Source organism: Sebastes fasciatus, chromosome 10, assembly GCF_043250625.1.
Source record: "Sebastes fasciatus isolate fSebFas1 chromosome 10, fSebFas1.pri, whole genome shotgun sequence".
NCBI lineage: Eukaryota > Metazoa > Chordata > Actinopteri > Perciformes > Sebastidae > Sebastes > Sebastes fasciatus.
Window position 1 is genome coordinate 8750631 of NC_133804.1, and position 20185 is coordinate 8770815.

At 42.6% G+C, this 20185-nt stretch overlaps 3 protein-coding genes across 5 annotated transcripts in view; 1 reads left to right on the forward strand and 2 right to left on the reverse strand.

Annotated features, from left to right (window-relative positions):
* Positions 1–1109, forward strand: part of eif1ad (eukaryotic translation initiation factor 1A domain containing) — a 5196-nt gene extending 4087 nt beyond the window's left edge. Inside the window, exon 5 of the mRNA XM_074647948.1 lies at positions 1–1109. This exon is cut by the window's left edge and continues 451 nt beyond it. The gene's annotated coding sequence lies outside the window, so the exon portion shown is untranslated.
* A 1492-nt stretch (positions 1110–2601) lies between these two features.
* Positions 2602–9238, reverse strand: LOC141775010 (N-acetyllactosaminide beta-1,3-N-acetylglucosaminyltransferase 2). The gene is made up of 2 exons (XM_074647913.1): positions 9080–9238; positions 2602–4149 (listed from the first exon to the last, which is right to left on the reverse strand). The coding sequence occupies exon 2, from the start codon at positions 4143–4145 to the stop codon at positions 2814–2816; it is 1332 nt and encodes a 443-aa protein (XP_074504014.1). The 5' UTR covers positions 4146–4149; positions 9080–9238; the 3' UTR covers positions 2602–2813.
* A 6435-nt stretch (positions 9239–15673) lies between these two features.
* Positions 15674–20185, reverse strand: part of nrg2b (neuregulin 2b) — a 73965-nt gene continuing 69453 nt past the window's right edge. For all 3 annotated transcript variants that reach the window (XM_074647930.1, XM_074647929.1, XM_074647931.1), the window contains 2 exons: positions 18428–18611; positions 15674–17058 (listed from right to left, as the gene is read on the reverse strand). In XM_074647930.1, coding sequence (XP_074504031.1) covers positions 16582–17058; positions 18428–18611 — 661 coding nt within the window. In that variant the 3' untranslated portion in view covers positions 15674–16581. The remainder of the gene's footprint in view (positions 17059–18427; positions 18612–20185) is intronic.

The window sequence follows — 20185 nt, forward strand, 5'->3', positions numbered from 1 at the left end:
CTAATAAGAATCCCACGTCAGTTTGAAATTCTGTGGGATAAATTTTCTGCTGTACTTTCATCATCTTACTGAAAACGTGTCACAAACTCAAACATGTTTATATTTTGTCATCCAGTGCAGCCATTGCTATTGCTAGCACACTACAGGGTATTCAGTATACCCAGGCCATACTGTACATTTGAAGGCTAATGTTAATGTAAACGGTTTTATCCAATCGTCCTCCTCCATAGGACAAAATAAATCCATTAGAAACGCACAAAAATTGCATGACTCAAAACCCCGTCACTGTTGACAGAACACATTTTTTGTCATGTTTGATTAAAAAATCGTGGTGAGAATTTAAACACCTTTCCAGTTTGACCAGTCCTCTGAAGGATATTGTTCTAACCAGCTGGATTGTTTTACAGAGCTCCTGTAGTGCCGATTGTATTGGTTTGATTTTCAAATGAAAATGCATCCAATAGCCTCTGTGATTTTTACTACGCACCGAGAGATCAAAATGCTCTACTTTCAGTTCACCTGGTTTCACGTTGTACTTGATAGTTGGCCATTGTGAGTGACTGCTTTGTGCCTCATCTTTTTCTGACATTCCTTACCCAGTTGCTGATTTTGGTTTGTGTAATGAACATTTTGGAAATAGATTAATTCTCATTAAGCTGTGTTTTTCATCACTTGAACTTGACATCATCCTCTCCACGTCTTCCACTTCAAGAATTCAACATCTTAAGAATGTCTTTATTTTTATAGAAAGTTATGCAGAAAGCATGGATATGAAAGTAAACTAACTTTTTCCACATGTACTACGTATAAATTCCCAAAAGATGAGCTCACAATATTTGACATAAAGCCATTGAGCAGTATATCTGTACCGCCAGTTGAACCAGTTCTACAGGGACTTTTTACTGGACATGTTTTGCCCCTGAGGCGTTAGCGGAAACGTAAAGTTATTGGGACAACATGCTTCAAAGACAAAGGGGGGGCTGAGTGCATAACTTTATTCTTTTTCTTTTGAGTGGTTTTGTATGTTAAGGAAGCCCATAATGCTGTGAGCTAACTAGCATTTTAGCTGAAAACGTTTTTATTAAGCAATAATACATTTTAGGAATGGTTCTCTTCAAAGATGGTTACTATTTTCTGCATTAACACATTTATAATAATCTAGCAAATAAGACATGAAATTGGTTATTGTGCATAAATAACTACTAGGTCTGTAAGTCAATTGAAATAAACTGGGAAAAAAAAGTTCAGAAACTTGTGTTTGGTGGATTATTTCTGTTACAATGCTAATTGGCGGGGTCAAAGTATGGAGACGACGCGGAGAACGCTATGCTGATTGTTGCACCGATGGGGTAACAGCTTTTGGTGGGCATGCTAATAATTCATTGGCAACCCAGATGAATTTATCAACATTTTTATTAGATCCTCTTCTCTCTTGTGGAGATGTATTTTAATATTCAAATTGTATGTGTAAAACCATAGCATTTTGATTAAAACACTCAGAACCAGGACATCTAAACAATTCATGGGTGAACATCTAAAAAAGGTGGATAATACCAGATGCATTGGCTCATGGAAGCTTCCAAGTCCCCGACTCATTCTGCCTCTCAGAGGGCAATTGTTTTTTCCCCCTGTGCTCATTGGGAAACACTTCTGTCACACATGTAGAAGGCTACAAACGCCCTTTTTTTATGTAAGACTTCAGTTTTGTGTGACCACAGCGTTGTGCCTGCACTCTGCACTCCAAACACCTGGATTATCAAATGGATGGATGAAGGGTGTTTATCTGCATTTGCTTTCATACCTTCACATTACTTATAGTTTAAGTGTCTGTACTATTTGCTTGAGCAAAGCAGAAAGTAAATAAGTCAGTGGGGTGTATTGAACATTTATTGGGATATGAAAGAACCAGAACTACAGAAATGCACAAGAACATACTTTACTCATTCATCCCATTAGCTAAACAGTTGGAGCAGACTATTCACTTTTAAACCTCACTGGAAGCTGATTGGTTGACACCAGCAGCACATTCACCTCCAGTTTCAACACTGCAAAACTTGCTCAACCGCTGTAAACTCTAAATCATCTTAACAATGGCTCCCTTAACAGTTGCTTTGAGCATATACTTTATGTACATGAATAGAGATACTTTGAGATTTTACTATAGCCCTTAAGGGAGACTATGTAACTTTTTGAGGTAAATACAAAATTACAAATACAAAATCTAATTCATAAGCAATAGGACACTATTGTTCAATTCAATACACTCAGGGGTTCTGCTGCTACAGCTTTACCTGGTCTGATATGACGACTAGCTTACGGTGGTTAATGCAGCTAATGTTAGCGAACTTTAGCCAAACATCTTATAATGCACATTACTGAGTCTCTTGTCTCTTCTCCATTTGTGCTACTGTTACAATAGCTTAGCATTTGAGCTAAACTATTGTCTTGCACTGTTAAAGTTTGCATTACTGCTGACCATTTTCTGTTGCATTATGGCTATGTAGCCTTTTTTTTTTAATGGCAATCAATGGTCTTTCAGGCAAAAGGAACACTTTTGAAAGTAACTTTTGTTAACATAAAAATATCTAATTTGTTGTAAAAACATTGGTTTAAAAAATATGAAATATCGTTCAGGCTGTAGGACCCCTGAGGTTTTCACATTGTTTGGTATAATCAAATATAACCCCGGAACATGGATGCCTCGAGTAAATAAATACAGTGTATATTAATACAGTGTCACCTCTTCTTGACTGACAGCAGCTCACCACAGACTGTAGCGACAAAACCGCTTAACAAAGAAACTTTGGATGGCCTTACAGTTTCTCCTTGCCTTTCTGTCTCAGGAGCACATCCCGACACTCTGCCTGAGTCTTTTCCACGTCGGCCCACAGCTTAACCACCTGCTCGGGGCTTCGTTTGTGGACCAATAGGATTTTGTGATACGAACACAGCTCCTCCTTTTCCTTTTTGGGAAAGTCAAACGTGAGGAAGGCGGGGTGGTGGACTAGACTAGCGTTGAGCCGAACCATGCACATTCCCACATAAACGTCGTCGATGGGGAACAGGTTGACCCTTTTAGACACGTGGTGTAGGCGTTTGATCAACAGGCCTGAGTACACCACCCCTCCGCCGCCTGCGTACACAGGATAATGGCCCTTGTAGAAGCTTTCAGGGATAAAGTACTTGGACTCTTTGGCTCGGCTGGGTTTGGCTGAAACTATGACGTCTCCAACCATGAAGTCTTTTATGGTCTCGTGTGCTTGTGGTTTCTCCAGCTGGTCCCGAAGGTAGGTTATCAATTTCGGGGTGTTGACGAAGACGTCGTCGTCCCCCTTTAAGACGAAGAGAGTCCGGTTGCACGAGCGCGAGAACCAGCTCCAGAACTGCACATCTTTCAGGGTGAGGTTGAAAAATGTGTCGCTGAAGTCCCACTGCAGGATGTCTCCGTAATGTTCACTCTCCATCTGCAGGAAGTCAGACATACCCATGGGCAGCATTTCAGTGTTTGCTTTGGCGAGCAGGAACACCCTGCGGACGTATCCTCCACCTGCCACCCATCCCGCCCGGCCCCAGGTCTGTCGAATGGCATGCCGGTTCTTAAAATTCAGCTCTGTTGACTTGATGGCTAGGAGAAGGAGCGGGGACTCCGTCTCATTCTTTGCCCCAGCTCCACATCCTCCCTCTGGCTGGATGAGGGTTGGGTAGTCTCTCCTTTGCATGTGGGTCACAAACTTCTGTATCTGCTGCGGCAGCTGCTCAAAGGTTTCCTTCATGCTGTCCACGTTGGTAACTTTGGAGAAACTTTGCTTCAGTAGGGACTCATAAAAGCTACCATTTTCTAACCCCGTCGCGGCGTTGTCGGGGCGCAGAATGGGGTTGAAATGGCGGTCGACATTGAGCTGAAGACGGTTCCAAATGGCGTCCCCATGCAGCTCCCAGAAACTTTTAGGGAGTGGGGCGAAGCCTGTGTTACGCAAAGTCCCCATGGCCACGAAGTGATTAGGTGGCGGGCCCGCTGGGGTCGGTTCCCTATTCATGTCCATACACAACATGATGAAGGAGTAGACGAACAGCAGGGCCAGGGAGATGCATGGTGTGCACACACAGATCAGCACTCTACGCCAGCGACAGTAGCAGCGCGCCATTCAGCTGCAAACACAAAAATAGTATGTTAGTTTGGACAAATCTTAAAATCAGTGTAAAAAGAGATGTTTCTGGGTACATGATCTTCATCAGCAGATGGATTTTGCCCAGTTGGAATGGAAATGGAAAATGGTCAAATGTCCATTTCTATAAGGACTTGTGTATCTGCAATTCCATTACAACTGGGCCAGATCAGCTGCAAAGAGGACCTTGTAAGAAGATTGTTTAGTCCTGAGATTCTCAAACTTTTTGGGGCCAGCGACCCCTTATAGGGGAGAAAAAGTTCCAAGGACCCCCCTTTTAATCATAACACCAATTAAGCATATGCATTACTACTATTTGTACTCTTAGATTTCATTGGAACTATTTGTAAACTAAAACATTGATAAACAGAAACACGTTTCATTTTGATTCATCTTAAGATAAGATCAGATGATCCTTTATTAGTCGCACAGTGGGGGACGTTGCAATGTTGCATCTGTTTTTAAAGTGCGTTTGCACATTCTCTATTTGTAATGTTACCAATATAAACGTTTCATCTTTCCAAATAAACCTGCAAAAAGATCCACCTGTGGCCTGTTCCATCTGTTATAAAGTAACAAACCCAGTCCCAGTTCATTACATTATCAAGCAACTAGCAAACTAAATGAAATATAATCTCATTTTATGATATTTGGACAAGCTCTTACATTATCAAACAGTTGTCACATGTCCAGCTGAAAAACTTGAATAGCCCTACAAATCTTTGCTGGGATGGCAGAGTGAGTGAAATATACATTTCAGTCTTCAGAAGTGTCTAATCCTTTTGTAAATGTAGCCTATATTATCATATTAGATAACACAATGTAGTCTAATATATGATAATTGGGTACTGTAGATAAAAAGAGGAAAAAAGGTTAATGTTGATGAATAGATCCTGTAAATCTGTACAGTATGTTGTCTGTTTTTGCATACATTACAGCTCCATACATACAACAAACATTTTATAAAGCTAAAAATGCTGTGTGTACTATATTTAAACTGTATCCTAAAAACATGCATCATAGGCTCTGTTCTGACCTGGTATTAACATGCATCCTCAGTGATCGGATCACAAGTGGACAGCTTTAAGTACAGGTGTGAACACACTCGAGACGCATTGAGATCGAATCTTTCAGACCACATTCAGAGGTGGTCTGGGCCACATATGACCACATTCTTTTAGCAGTGTGTACGCGAATGCGTCCTGGGCCACATTACGGACCGTCTAGTCATCTGATGTCCAGCTGGGATCCGCGTTCTCTCTCAGGTGAATAAACAGGCAGACACGGGCGCTAGTCAGCATGGAAACGGCATCTGTGCTCTACTGTATCCTGTCGGTACAGCTGTATTTTATTAAAATATATCTTGTTTATAGGCTACATATCTACAGACTATCAGACTAGGCACGCAAAGTGCATTATTATCATATTGTTGGAAATGTGTCAGTGTTTTTGTTCCGCTGCTTTGCACGGACCTGACACCCAACCGTCCGTCTGCCCGCCCGTTCTCTCTCCTCCCGGCTCTCTGAAGCTCTGTACCCCGCTGTTGTCTGGCAAAGGCAGAGGTGCCGGCGGCGCGGAGGTTCCCGGTGACCGCTGGTACAATAATCTTTTATTTTGATGTTAATTAAATGTACCCAAATATGTATGATATTGCTACTGACATTCGTATAATATTACTGCATACATAATATTAGTCCTCTAGAGGTGTAAACCCCCCACCCATTTCTACCACCTGAGCTAATTGGTATGCTTTGCTCCCGGGTTGTGACCCAGGTCGTATCTGAATTGTCTTGACCAGGGTTCAACCCAGGTTGACTGGTTTGGTTTGAATTGACAAAAGGAGGGTCAGATAACCCTGGTCCAACCCTGTATGAAAGGGGTTGTAGAGTGCTGAAATATAAATGAAGAGTTGACAGATTTCTTTGCTTACCCGTTTTAAGTGAAGACTTCCACATTCACTGAATACTTGTCCGTTTTGATATGCAAAGCTGGTGGTCCATGCTAGTAATCCAATGACTCCATTATCAGCTCATTTTATAGAAAAAAAATTAAAGAAAGATTCCCTCTCTCACAAGTCACTAACGGTGAGTCAAGATTCTTTCTATACTCTAACCTACAGTCATCTGGCCTGCTGACAAATGAGGTGGCTGTCGTACCTGCAGATTTGTGTAAACAATGAGCAGAAGTTCCACAGACAGTCGGGGGTGCGCACAAGGGATACACCCACTGACAAAAAGAGAGCAAACAGGAATGACATGTTCTTCCTTCACCGGTGATGAGAAAAGATGGAATCAGACAACAACAATACAACGAACGATAAGAGAGAGATCTACATATGAAGCAAGCACACCTTTATCTGTTACTGACTCATTGTAGCTGATAACTTTTCCACAACAAGTGGCAATATGTACTCTCTTCAAACAGGTGTTACTCTATAATCTCAACCTATTAATCCGTGTACACCAGCCGAGTGAAACTTGTACAGAACAGGTGTAGCGGCTCATTAATTATTAGGTCTCGGGGCACTGGAACATCTCCTCCCAAGACACATCATTTCATCACCCCCAAGGCCATGCACTCATCAGGTAAAACAGGACGTGTGACGAGGAGACTCGAGTGCTTGAAATGCCTGAAGGATGACAACTGGCTGGAATCCTGAAACTTTTGTGTTGCAACACTTCTGGTAACAATGAAACCAGCTTTCCAGCTGCCGTTAGATGTAACAGACGGGCAGTAGTTTGAGTTCAATAAGCATTAACATAACATGTAGCAATGATCGCTAGCGTTTAAAATGGGTGACAGCAGTCTAAATTCAAAACATTGGAGCCGTGGTCCGTCCGCTCCTCCGGTGTGGCTGATAGCAGTTAGCATGTGTTAGCGTCACACTTAGGGTGACCAGATCCCAACAAACCAAATGTGGGACTAAGAGTATGTTTATGTGGGACAATGTGGGACACGTCACCAAGGCTGAGAGGTAGTCTACAATTTGGATATAATGTCTATCTAACTTAAATAATAAACATTTCTATTCTGCCCCTTATCTTGTAACAACTCTATGCTTTGCCCGAATGCATCCAGAGATCGGCACATCTCTTTTTGAGCCGCAAGTTTCTTGTGAGACTCACATGAATTGTGTCGCTTCATGTCGTACATTTTCTATTTCACAACCGAGAACACTACAATAGATTTAATTTGGGTATTGCAGCATTACTGGGAGTAATTCTATATTTAAAAAATGAGGGGGGGGGGGGTTGCAAAAAAAGGCGGCGGTTTGATTAACCAGAAATCACAATGAACAAAGAAGAACAAAATGTCCCATGTAACTGAAAGGTATAATATGTAACTGTTGGTTCCTGTTTGTAACACCGCATGCAAAGTTGAACTCACCTCCACAGCTCAACGAGCCGAGAGAGAGAGAGAGAGTAGCAATGGTGGAGCGAGCTATAGAGTGACTGAAGAGAGGGAGCAACCTTGGTGAGAACAAAGCAGCAAATCGGAGAAATAAAACATTATTTTCTGATTGTTTCCTGGCGGTTACGTTCTAAAAAATAAAATGAACTCCGCACAACTCTGCTGGAAGATGCCGAGTTGCCAGATTTTGAATGAATGCAGGTTTCCTGTCTACTGGCCAGGCTCAGTGTCAGTGATGTTACGTGCTGTGCCGAGGCTTCGGAGCGTGTGTCGAGTAATCCAGGAAGTTTTCCGCGATGCGTGTATCGAGGCTTGTATCGTTTTAGACCAATGACGTCATTGATGACCTCCGAAGCCTCGCTGCCCGGCCGTACCGCCCACTGGTTCATGAAGTGTTTCAGATCTTCACTGGTTCAACCAATGCCGCTTTCCAGAAGTGACACAGAACACTAATATTAACCCTCCTGCAATTATTATATTATATTACACTACACTACAATACAATTATTAACTTAGGATTGGTTTGCACACATAAGATGCATTACTCACAAAACAATTACAGTTTATTATACATGTATCTTATATACTCATAATATACTTACTAAATAGACATTTTATTAAATATGATATATATATATATATATATAGATATAAATTGATTACATGGTAATAGATTTTTTTTCATTGTTTATAGTCATTCCCAAAAGCCTTTACTGGCGCAAAATACAGTATATCACAGATCTGTGTTCCCAGTAGAGCACTTACACTTACACACCAAAAACTGACAAACTGACAATAACCTGATATTTTCAGGTGGATTTTCATTTAATTCTCACTGTGCAATATCATTTTCCACTTGTGCAAATTTGTTAATAGTCTGTTTATTGCCAATACTGTATAGACTCCTATTTTTATACTTCCAATCTTTATACTTGGTTCATATTTTGTTACACTTTGTTTAGCTCTTTTTTACTGTGTTAGCTGATGCATCTTGTTTCTTGCACTATCCCCTTTGCTGCTGTACACTGCAAATGTCCCCACTGCGGGACTAATAAAGGAATATCTTATCTTATCACATGGTTAAGATCATATTTGTCTGTTTTACACTCTTTGACCACCAGGTGGTTTCGTGAGCACATGAAGCCTCGAGCAATGAACCCTTTTCCGAACCAATTTGCTGGAAAGCTTCAAAGCTTCATGAGGCTTCATCTCGCCATCACTACTCAGTGTTGCTCTCGTCAAACTACAGACACACACTGATCATAGCTGCACTCACAGCACAGAGAGGAGCAGGGGGATCACTGGGACACATACACATAGCACAACCTGTTCTCATCTGTGAAATACATCCACATTGTATCTAACAGAACTAAAGGGGGACTTCTGGGTCGGTATCAGAAGCCGAGGGGCCGAGGGATATTTTTGTATTAGTCCATACATTGTTTTTTAAGTTAATTCTTGCATATTATACCTTTAACAAAGAGCAAATAAGATGAAAATACCTGAAATACCACCTCTCTGCAAGCTGTCCCCAGCAGCAACTCCCCGGCAGTCCTTGGCTGCATGGCTTTATATATCCCCTCCTGGCCCCGCCCTAATTGGAATGAACCACTTCATGGGGGGTTAGGAAAACCAGAAAGGAAAAAATTCACACTGAAACCTGTTTTAAAACCTGAAGTAGTGACATAGCTAACATTTCAACATAAATATTTCAAGGCGAGCAATTATTAATAAACTCTTCCCTCCTAGGATGAATTTTGATGCTCCCCCAGCCTTAATGAGTCAGCAGTGTCTGATCACACAGAAGGAGTAAGAGACTACAAGGCCCTTCCCTTCTTCTTCAGCCCAGATCGTCCATGACAACAATGACACTACTAAAAAGGGAAAATCACAATTAGTGAGCATTACCAATGTGAATTACACACTACACAGATCCTCACTTAAATATGGTCAAGAAACACCATTTCATTTTATACATCTTAGACATTATATTAGCAATAAACCTACTAATTGATGGCTCCAGCCCGTGTCTAACAAGGCCCAGGTGGCCTGACTAAGCCTGATTATGCATCAGTTACTTGCTGCAGGAAATATAGGGAATCTGGGCATGGGAAAAGAAATGGAGAGGCGAAGTCCCCTTCCGGTGGACCCCATGGGACCTTATTTCGGAAAAAATATGTACGGCAGTCAACGGCGAGAGAAAAATATTTTTGGATCCCATTTGAATTGAGCCATGAATCACACATATGATGTTTGTCAATTTAAAACATAATTTTGAATGTCAAGAAAGTAATTTGGTCAGTTTGATTTAAGTAAGAAATATGTCTTCCTGTGGGCATTTCAAATTCCATTTTATTCAAAAAGAAAAAAAGAAATTCTTTACACCACTGCTCTAATTGTGACAAAACTTGATAATGCATTTCTATATTCTGCACTATAGAATATACAGGAATGAGTCCTGAAACCTGGACATGAGTTAGCATTTTAGCACTTCCGCTTCCATCCTTTTGAAAGTCAATGGTTTTTTTTAATAGGTTTTTAGTTAGATGTCTGAAATAAGGTTTATGGTTAACACAAGCTGAAAAGATTTTAACTTTTTGTTCTACGATATAAAATACATCAATAAATATCCCACTCGTGAATTTTGAAACAATTATATGTCTTAAAAAAGGTGGTTGCTAACAAGTGGCTAAATGAGTTTACTAAACGTCATCACACCAACCCATCCGCCTTTACAGCCTCGTTGTGTATTAACGTTAGCTTTTTACTTCTGGCGACTGCATTTACACTTCAAAATCATAAAAGTGGTGTTCATTTGTAAAGATTATTTTGCTGAACAAAATGTGTAAGTATCATAAACATTGTTTTGCCACAGAGCTTATTTTCTGCAATAATCCAAAACCCAATGGAAAAATCCCATTGGCTTTTTGTCGAGGGAATCGGGGCGATGCTAACTTCCTGGTTGGCCTACAAAAATACTTCATCCCTGGAGCACTCTATTGTTTTTCTTTCAATCATTTTTTTAAAGAAACAGTGTGTAAGATTTAGCGACATCTAGTGGTGTGGTTGCAGATTGCAACCAACTCATTAACCCTCTACTCACCCCTCCCTTTCCAAGACTGCGGTTAACGTGAGCCACCGAGTGTGAAACCGTGGTAACGCCGTTGCCTCGCTCAGAGGACATCCTTACCATAATAACACTACTTTAGGAGTAGTTTCACAAGCGTGTCGGAGAACTATGATGGGCTTCAAGTTACGTAAAGACGTGAAAGATCCTCGCTAGAGCCAGTGTTTGGCTGGTGCTACTGTAGAAACATGGCGGAGCAACATGGCGGACTCCTTGAAAAAGACCCGCTCCCTATGTAGATATGAAGGGCTCATTCTAAGCTAACGAAAACACAACCATTCTTAGTTTCAGGTGATTAAACACTAATGAAAACATAGTTATGAATTTTATATTCCATTTCTGCTAATAGATCCCCCAAAATGTTACACACTGTTCCTTTAAAACACAGTTTTTAATGGTGCTTTTCATACAAAATGATTCTGAATGGTCTGATGGGGGCGCTATAATGAGAAGTCTAAAATTGTGGGGTTGTCCTGGTGGTCTAGTGGTTTTGAGTCACTTACCTTATAATTGAAGCAAATCTGGTTTGAGTCTGGCCAGGGACCTTTGTTGCATGTCATCCTCCCGTCATTCCCAGTCAACCTTGCATTGTATGATAAAGGCAACAATGAAATAAAATACATTTAAAAATTGTGGAGTACCATATGTCAGACACTGCTGTGGTTTAAAGGATGATGCCATTTAGATAGACCAGTTAGAGACACAGAGCAGCGAAGAAGATGGCTGAGTCCTCGCTGTGATCATCAAATTTGTCATCAACTGGTGTGTGAGGGTAGCTTTAAAAATGTATTCTGTCACACTGTCACATTGGATTCAAATATTGCCTCTTAAATCTATTTACTATCAATGTAAACAGACAATGTATATGTATATAGTAATACATAGCCTGAAACCAATGGGACATTTTGACTCGTCATAGCAGGAAAGTCACAGGTGTTGCTAATATGGCTGATTAACGATGGCTCTGTTGTATTGAAGTGTACCAGTAAGACATGAAAGTGAACTAGCATACACAGGAAGTGGCTAAACTAAATGGAATACAGCCATAATATAGTATCATTATTATTATCACCCCTGTGGTTTTCCTGGCGTCATACCAAAATGTCTGCTGTGAAAAAGGCATATTTGAATGAAAATAAATTTGAAAGCTATATTATTCATTTTAATAATTATTATTTTTTTCTAAAAACATTTTGGAGGAGTATGAAATATTGCAAATAATCTTCTATGTATACAATTATGTTTCTACTAACATACATAAGGCTGGCGGCGGTGGTGCAGTGGAGTTTGCATGTTCTATCCGTGGTTAGCGTGGGTTTACTCCGGGTGCTCCGGTTTCCTCCCACAGTCCAAAGACATGCAGGTTAGGTTCATTGTTGACTCTAAATTGCCTGTAGGTGTGAATGTGAGCGTGAATGGTTGTCTGTCTCTATGTGTCAGAGTCCAGGGTGTACCCCGCCTTTGCCCAACAGCTGGGATCGACTCCAGCCGCCCCACGACCCTGAATGTTATAAGCCGTTACAGGTAATGGATGGATGGATGGATACTTAAGGCTCCATACATGGAACTATAGACAAAGTCAATGCTGCCATCTACTGGTCATCATTGCAATTCCATTCTTACTGTACATTTGGGGCACTGGCTTCTTGATTTTATTACCACTTCTTCATATAAATAAAGAATTGTCAACTGTAACTATAACTGTCAACTAAAAACAACAAACAACAGTTGCTTTTTTGGTTACAAAGATGACAGGACTGTTTCAAAATGGTAGGAATAAAGTTTTATTTTCCATATGAAGGGGTGGTTTTGGATTTTTCTTCTTTTACAAGTAGTATGTTTTTGATAAAACTTGCAAAAAATCTTCTAGCATATTCCAAGAATGATGGACATGAAGAGAAGGGGATTTATTGCTGAATGTTAAAATGAAGACACGTTTTTTTATTTTTTTCACCGAGTGGAAAAACGATTTGCTTGCTGCTTTTTCCATGCACCCAACTACCAGTACCACTAGGACATGCAGAGGGGTCAGGGGGTGAGAGGAGAGGAGAGGAGAGGAGAGGGGGAGGAGGGAAGGGGAGGAAAGAGGGAGGGGGGGGGAGAGAGGGAGTCGGGAGGTAAAAAAGACGAAGGCAAACTGCTTGACAAACACAAACATGGTAGGGCTGTGTGTGTGTGTGTGTGTGTGTGTGTGTGTCATATGAGGGTTTGTGTGTGTCTGTGTGTGCTTCATTATGTGTGTATGATGTGTCGGATGCATGTGTGTATGTAAAGGTCAAAGGGGGGAGTGCAGGGTGAGGAGAAAGAGGGCGGGGGTTGGGAGGGGTTAACAATTCAACTAGCTCTAGAAGCACACTACCCTCACTTGCAGTATTTCCACATTGCAAATCCCAGATTGGTTACAGTGATAGTAAGACAAAACTAGCCGGACCTTTGGGCCGTGAACCCAAATAATGTTTTTATAAATTTCTAACGTGACTCCCCTGAATCTGAAGGTTTCGTCGCCATTTTTAAGATACTTTCTATGTCTGTGATCCATGCATCTCCCGTGTGAAGAAAACGATAAAAAAACCCTCTACTTATTGGAAATGAACTCTAATAGGGGACACGTATTGTATCTAACACATTTTCCTCAGTGAGCTTGAAAGGGGGTCTCTAAACCCGATGAAGGTGAAGGGTCTCTGACATGATCAGCCTACTGTAAAGCTTGGTTTATGGTCGCCGTACTGAAGCCGCGGCAGGAAATCACGTCATTGCGGCTTTCGCGTGGCGCACAAAGGCTCTGCATTTCTCTGAATTTTTGTAACTACGCGCCGACTGTGCACGCTGCGCCTTTCATTTCAACATGGATGCTTTCGAGGGAAAAACTGGAACTCTACGAGTGTTCATTGAGAGACCACAGGGACAGTCACATCATTAAATACTTGAATAGAAATAGGCAACACACTGGGGGGAAAAAAGGTCTCATGGAAAGAGTGGCGACCCGAGGCGAAGCACCGAGAGACAGAGAGTCATTTTGACTTGGAGGTAAGCGACAATAATTACAGTACACAAATGCAATGTTTGGCGGTACGTTGGTGTTTACTACTGTTGCCAGGCAGCCTACTTTCCTTTCCGGTAACACTGGTTGACTTCTTGCTTATCCACAGAATATTTTGTTTGTATGCCCCCTGGTGTTTCGGAGCATATTGCGCGTTGAGCACATGGATGTATAAAGAGAACTGGATACAGCGTTGTAGGCGGGGCCCCGTTCATTCCTATGAGAGTTGCTCAGTGGCGCATGATGCCAAAATGGCTCGACTTCCAACTGGAAAAGTACAAGGATCTTCCGGCGATCTTCCACATCCATTGGGCCGAAGGAGCAGGCGCAGTAGCGTCCGCTCTGTCACATGGCTCGGTCACGGGGGTACAGCCGTCACAGTGTCGTCAGGGCTTGCTAACTTCGCCTCCCAGCCCTCGCTCCAGCCTCGGTCTGGGTCTCATTCACATGAACGGAGGAAGGGAAATAACTCTGGATTCGGCTATCAGTGCATTTTACAACTTTTAGGACCTAATGATTTAATAAGGGCTTTTAGAGTGTTCATACTGGGGAGTTGATTCACCTAAAAAAAATTACAGTCGTCTCTTTAACAATGTAAGTCTATGGGAGAAAGTATTTTGGGCCCAATGGCATCACGTGACGGACACGGAAGTTGTAGTACCACCGTTTGGCCACTACGAAAATTGGGATCGACGACCGGTGGTCTTCCTGGGGGGCTTGGTTGAACATAAATGCCATCTATGGAGGCCCGAGCCACGGTGTCTCGTGCGAGTATAAACAAAGCTTTAGTGTGCTGTCATCTGGAGATGGGGCCTAAATTCATCTGCTAGTTGCCTCTGAAGTTCGGTGAGGGGGGGGTGAGAAAGACATGAAGGTGAGGGGCGATGTGAGGTGGAGGGGAGCGGGGGGGCGGGGGCAGGGGGGGGCAGAGACAGACAGGTAACAGATCATTCAGTCAATATGACCAAGCAAAAGAAGTTCAATCAATAAAAGGTATAGGAATGCAAATCAAGGATGCAGTAATCAGTAATAGCATTATACCACCGTTTGGCTGTGAGCTAAAGGAAAAGTAGAACTCGCTCTCTAGCAGTGTGAACCTGCACGTGGCGATTTTTCCCATCGGAGCAATGCCATCGCTACAGGGGTGAAAGGTGGTAGCGATTCCAGGGGTCCACAGCCGGAAAGGGCCCCAAACTAGTAGGTTTATATTAATTGAAAAAAAGAAAAGAAAAGGGGGGAACCCAGAGCAATATCCTCCTCCCAGGGGGCCCAGAATTCCTAGCTATGCCCCTGCAACATAGTGAACAGATGTGGTCTCCGCATCATTTTTTCATCATCATCACACATGCCCACTTACACACATACACACGACCTTTTTGAAGTAAAAAAAAAAAAAAAAAAAAAGCAACCCTTCTGATTCCAAGAGTTTTTTTTTACCCACGCTCCCTTGATCATGAGTGAACGCAACAAACCTGACGGACAGACAGGAAGGAAGGAGAGTGAGGGGGACGTGGATCTGGCCTTGATGACTGAACTGTGACTGAGATCTGAGATGGCGTGCGCTCTCTGCTTTGAGTCTTTTTGGCTGTGATGTGATGGGGGAAGTCCTGAGACACAGTGCGGCTCTAAGCTGCTGGCATAGGAAACGGGCGGGCTGGGCAGTCCACGGGAGGCCAGAGTCAGGCTGGATTACAACTGGATTGGTTCGGTTCGGTTTGGATCGGCAGCTCCCTGGCCAATGACTGCTCACGGAGGGAGGTGCTTACAGTGCAATGGAGCTTCTGGCAGCGTGAGGATTGGTGAGAGGAGCATGTCAGTCGAACAAGAGGCCACACTTTTTCCGAGGTGAACGGAGGCGCCGACCAAATGAGGCTTCATGATGTGTACACACACATACGAACACACACACACACACACACACACACACACACACACACACACACACACACACACACACATAGACACACACACACACACACACACACACACACACACACACACACACACATAGACACACACACACACACACACACACACACACACAAACACTGCAACCACCACCAATGTCATGGCAGCACCCTGAACACCTACACAGGAATCTGGAGTTACTTCCCCTCAACAACACTCTTGTTTTCACAGAAATAACAACAAATGACTGACAGGCGGCGAACGAGGACATAAATGACCGATGTGATTCATCCAACAAAAAAAAAAAAATCATCCGAGAAAAAACTACCCTACTCTTCCGGTTGCGTCAGTGACTGAATGTCCCTGTGAAACGAGCGCATCACGTGGATCATACTCATGTAAACAGACACCTTTTACACAGGAGGAATCAATATTGCATGATGACGTAATCAGATCACAGTTCAAAAAAGAGGAAGATCCCAAATCAGAGAGAAAAAACAAAGCAAAAGGAAGGAAGAGGGTTGGTCTCTATAAAAACGAGGAGTCTTTATAAGAAAGGCTACAAAAACTCAATGGGACCTCCGACTTCAGCATACAGCAAAAGGCACCACAATATTATTCTATTTATCTAACTTGTGAAAAAATTGGCACGTAATTCTCTTATTTTTTCATCTCTCATAATGCTGTAAATCAAAAAACTTTACATATAAATATTTCCCCCCCGTTATAAAAAAAGTCTTTGCTGTTAGCTAGTAGACAATTTTTGCTGAAATGAAAATAAATATTTCATTTGTTTAGAATATCTGTCTGTTATACAAAATAAAAATATTTCTCCTAGGTGCAGGTCTCTAGTCCACTGGTTGTGTGTAGGAGGAAGGGGAGTGTGTGAGGTGGAGGGGTGGGTGGTGGTGGGGGGGCGGGGGTAAGTCTTAAAGGGGCATGTTGTCAGCCTTGGAGCGGTGCGAATGCGAGCTGCGGCTCTGCCCGTTGCTGCGCGTCCCCGGCCGACTCAGCCCGCGGTGAGTCCGTGTGTCCGCGCCGGATGACGTCCGGTAACCCGGGACGGGTAAGGGCGGGTCCATGTTCATGTTCTGCATACTGAGGAAAGGTGTGCTCTCCCCGTGAGCGTCCTCTTCCTCCTCCTCTTCCTCCTCCTCCTCTGACTGGCTGAAGCTCTGTGAGCTGTAGTCCCGTAGGCCCGTTGAACGCTGGGAGATGTGTCCGTTGAGGCGGTTGCGTCGCGGGCGTCGCCGGCTTCGGATGGGTTCCCGCGAAGAGGCGTACTCCTGCGTGGTCTCGTAGGCCTCGTCGTCAGGGAGACGGTAGGGGCTGGACGGTAGGCTTCCTGTGCTCTCCGTCAGGTAGGGTCGCCGCGGACGCCGGGGCTGCCTGTATAAACTTCCATCCTACAACATAAAACAGAGTGGAGGGTTTGATTGAAACTGTATATATTAAATGGCGGGTCCATCTGCGTTCTTTTCTTTTTTTTCCAAATGGAAACGCCCACTCAGCCGTTAGCAAAAAGCTGTGATGTAGGTTACCTAAGTAAGCTAATCCATAAGGTTATGAATAATGTGAATGCTAGCACAAGCTGAGTCAAAGTTAGTTGTGCCAAGTTTAAAATTAAAGTTTTAAATAACTGAAAGGGTTAGTTTGTATTTTTTGAAGTGGGGTTGTATGTATACTCCCGCATTCTGCAAGGTAAAATTACTGCTTTTGTGAATGTAGTCTGGTGGCTTTGAAGAGAGCGATATAACGGCTTCAGTTCCCTGTCAGAAAGGGCTGTCTGACAGTGAGGTAAAGCGGCTGTGGACGGAAGCAGCAGAAAAACGTATTTTAGCCACCTAAAAAATCAATATCAGTTTAAGTGTACGCTATATTTAGAATATTTTCACCGCTTTCCCTCGCCATCAGACAGCCCTTTTCGACATTGCTTAGCTTCTCTCCTGTCTGCTTCTCCAAACTGAGAGCATGCCGACCGCCATCTAAGTTACTGTATGTAGTGTTAATACAATACACTGACTATAAGGATGTATATATACTGTACATGTGGCAGCGTCATCATGCTGAAACTTACATCAGGTCATGCGGGCAATTTTTTCCGAAGGGCTTGAAGGGAAAATCCCATTTTGACGCTAAAACATACATACTTTGACCAAAATTTGAATGTTTGGATTAGAATACTTAAGGAACACCACTGGGAAGCTACAGAATGATATAAAAAAAGGAAAAAAAAAACTAAATAATACATCCACCCTTTAAATATGAATGTTTGTCAGTGGTTTGCTCAAAGGAACTTCAGCAGGGTGGATGCCAACAGAGGGATTTGAACCATCAGGTCAAAGGATAAGTCTGGTTATATGCTATATTTTTCTTATTGTGAAAAAAAAGCTAAACCAACAATTAACTCATCCTACTAACAAGTATGTCTCTCTAAACTGATATACAGTAGGCTATTCCTCTGTACCGCAGAACTCCAATGTTGTTCAAAAACTATTAAAAACCATGAACACACAAACTGTAGTTTATTTATTTTGAGATGATCCCACATGCACCGCCCTGCTGCTGAGAATACTCTCAAAGGCAATAAATGTATTATTCCGCGGCTGAAAATAGTCCCTCAACAAAGACAGATAGGATTACTGGTTTAGGTCTTTTCATGGGATTTGTTTACAATGAAAAATATAGAACATAACCAGCCCTATTCGTTAACTGATGCCATGTAGTCACCACCACCGTTTGATTGTAACGCGTGTACTATATTTGCCTACGTACATCGGGGCATCGTAGCAGCGGCTGGTCGTCCTCTCTGTGGTAGGCGGCAGCGGCGGGGGGCAGGGAGAGGGCGTGGCCTGTGTTGGGCGAGGTGATCTGGAAGGTGGGCACCTGGGGCGGCAACGGGGGGTAGTGGAACTCCACTGGAGACAGGCGCGCTGGCGTGGTCAGCGCCGACACATACCTGGACAGGAAAGACAACAGCAGATTATTGCGGTGTCTGAATCACATCTTGAACACAAAGTCCACTGAAACTAGCTCACATTTGGCTACAGTTTGTAATAGTCAGTATCAGCCAGTCTGTCAAAGAGTCCCATCCATCTGTTTTCTAAACCACTTGTCCTCTTCAGGGCCAGGGGGTTGGAGCCTGCCCAGCATGCACTGGGCAAGAGGAGGGGGACACCCTGGACAGGTCGCCAGTCAATCACAGGCCTAACACACACAGACAAACAACAACATTCACACCTGCGGGCAATTTAATGTTTCCAGTCCACCTGACCTGCAAGGCTTTGGACTGTGGGAGGAAGAATATAGAAACTCCACACAGAAACACTCACTGCAGCCAGCTGGCTCCGGCTCGCACGCAGGACCTTTCTGCCGTGAAACGACAGTGTTAACTGCTGAGCCACCTCGCCACCCACGCAGTCCGTCCCAAGAAGATGAAAAACATTACTGTACATGTGCCTTCGCAAAGAGCGTACGACTGCTGCACCTCAGTGAGTTTAGTTGGTAATGCACTGAAGAGATCCCAAATTCTGAAACATTGAGTCAATTTAGCAACCTAAATGATCCACGCTTATCTAGGGCTGGGCGATATGGCCAAAATGTTCCGTTACGATATAGATCATTTCATATCTCGACAACGATATCACGATATAGCAATACAATAAATAATAGTAAATATACACCTGTGTGAATTAAATACTTGACAAATGAAAAGTACAGTGTATTTTTTCATTTAATTAGGAACTTTAGTGCAAAATGAACATAACAGTTTCAAGTGAAATTATAGACAAAAAAATTTATAAATATGTCCGGCTATAAACTGACAATGCTTACACGCATGCACACAAACACAGAGTAATCCGATTAAGACAATAGTTTGATTTAACTGAGTTCAGGTTTTCTGAGAAATTTGAGTTAGTATGTGCTTATTAACAATTTAGACGACACAATTGTGTATCGCGATATCTCGATATATGATTTCATCACAATACGATTCCATTGAAAGACAATAAATTATCATAGTGAATTGTCACCCAGCCCTAAGTTTGCAATGATATAAGAAGAACATGAGGAAGACACAAAGCAGATCACGACTGGTTTTATGTTGTACGGACAAGTCACTTTTTACATGAAGTCATGTAAAATTCCTCCTAACTTATTATGCTTTTTGACACATTCCTTTAGTTAATTAATGTGAAAACAATTACAGAATATTCATGTTCAATATTAAGAAACTGTACTAGTATAGTGCAAACAGGTAATACAAACATAACTAAATAAAGGAATGGTAAGTCTGTTTATTAATCAGAGGGCATTCTGGGACGTGTAGGAAACCATTAAAGAGGACCTATTATGCTTTTTCCCCTTTCCTTAAGTGTGTTTCATACAGTATATATTCTTTGTGCATGTTAAAGGTCTGCAAAGTTACAAAGCCCGAAGTCAGCGCCAAAGGGAGTTACTCTCCCCCACAGAAACACTGCTCCTGAACTGCCTGAAACGCCTCGCTTGAAGTCCCGCCTTTTCTTCCCTAAC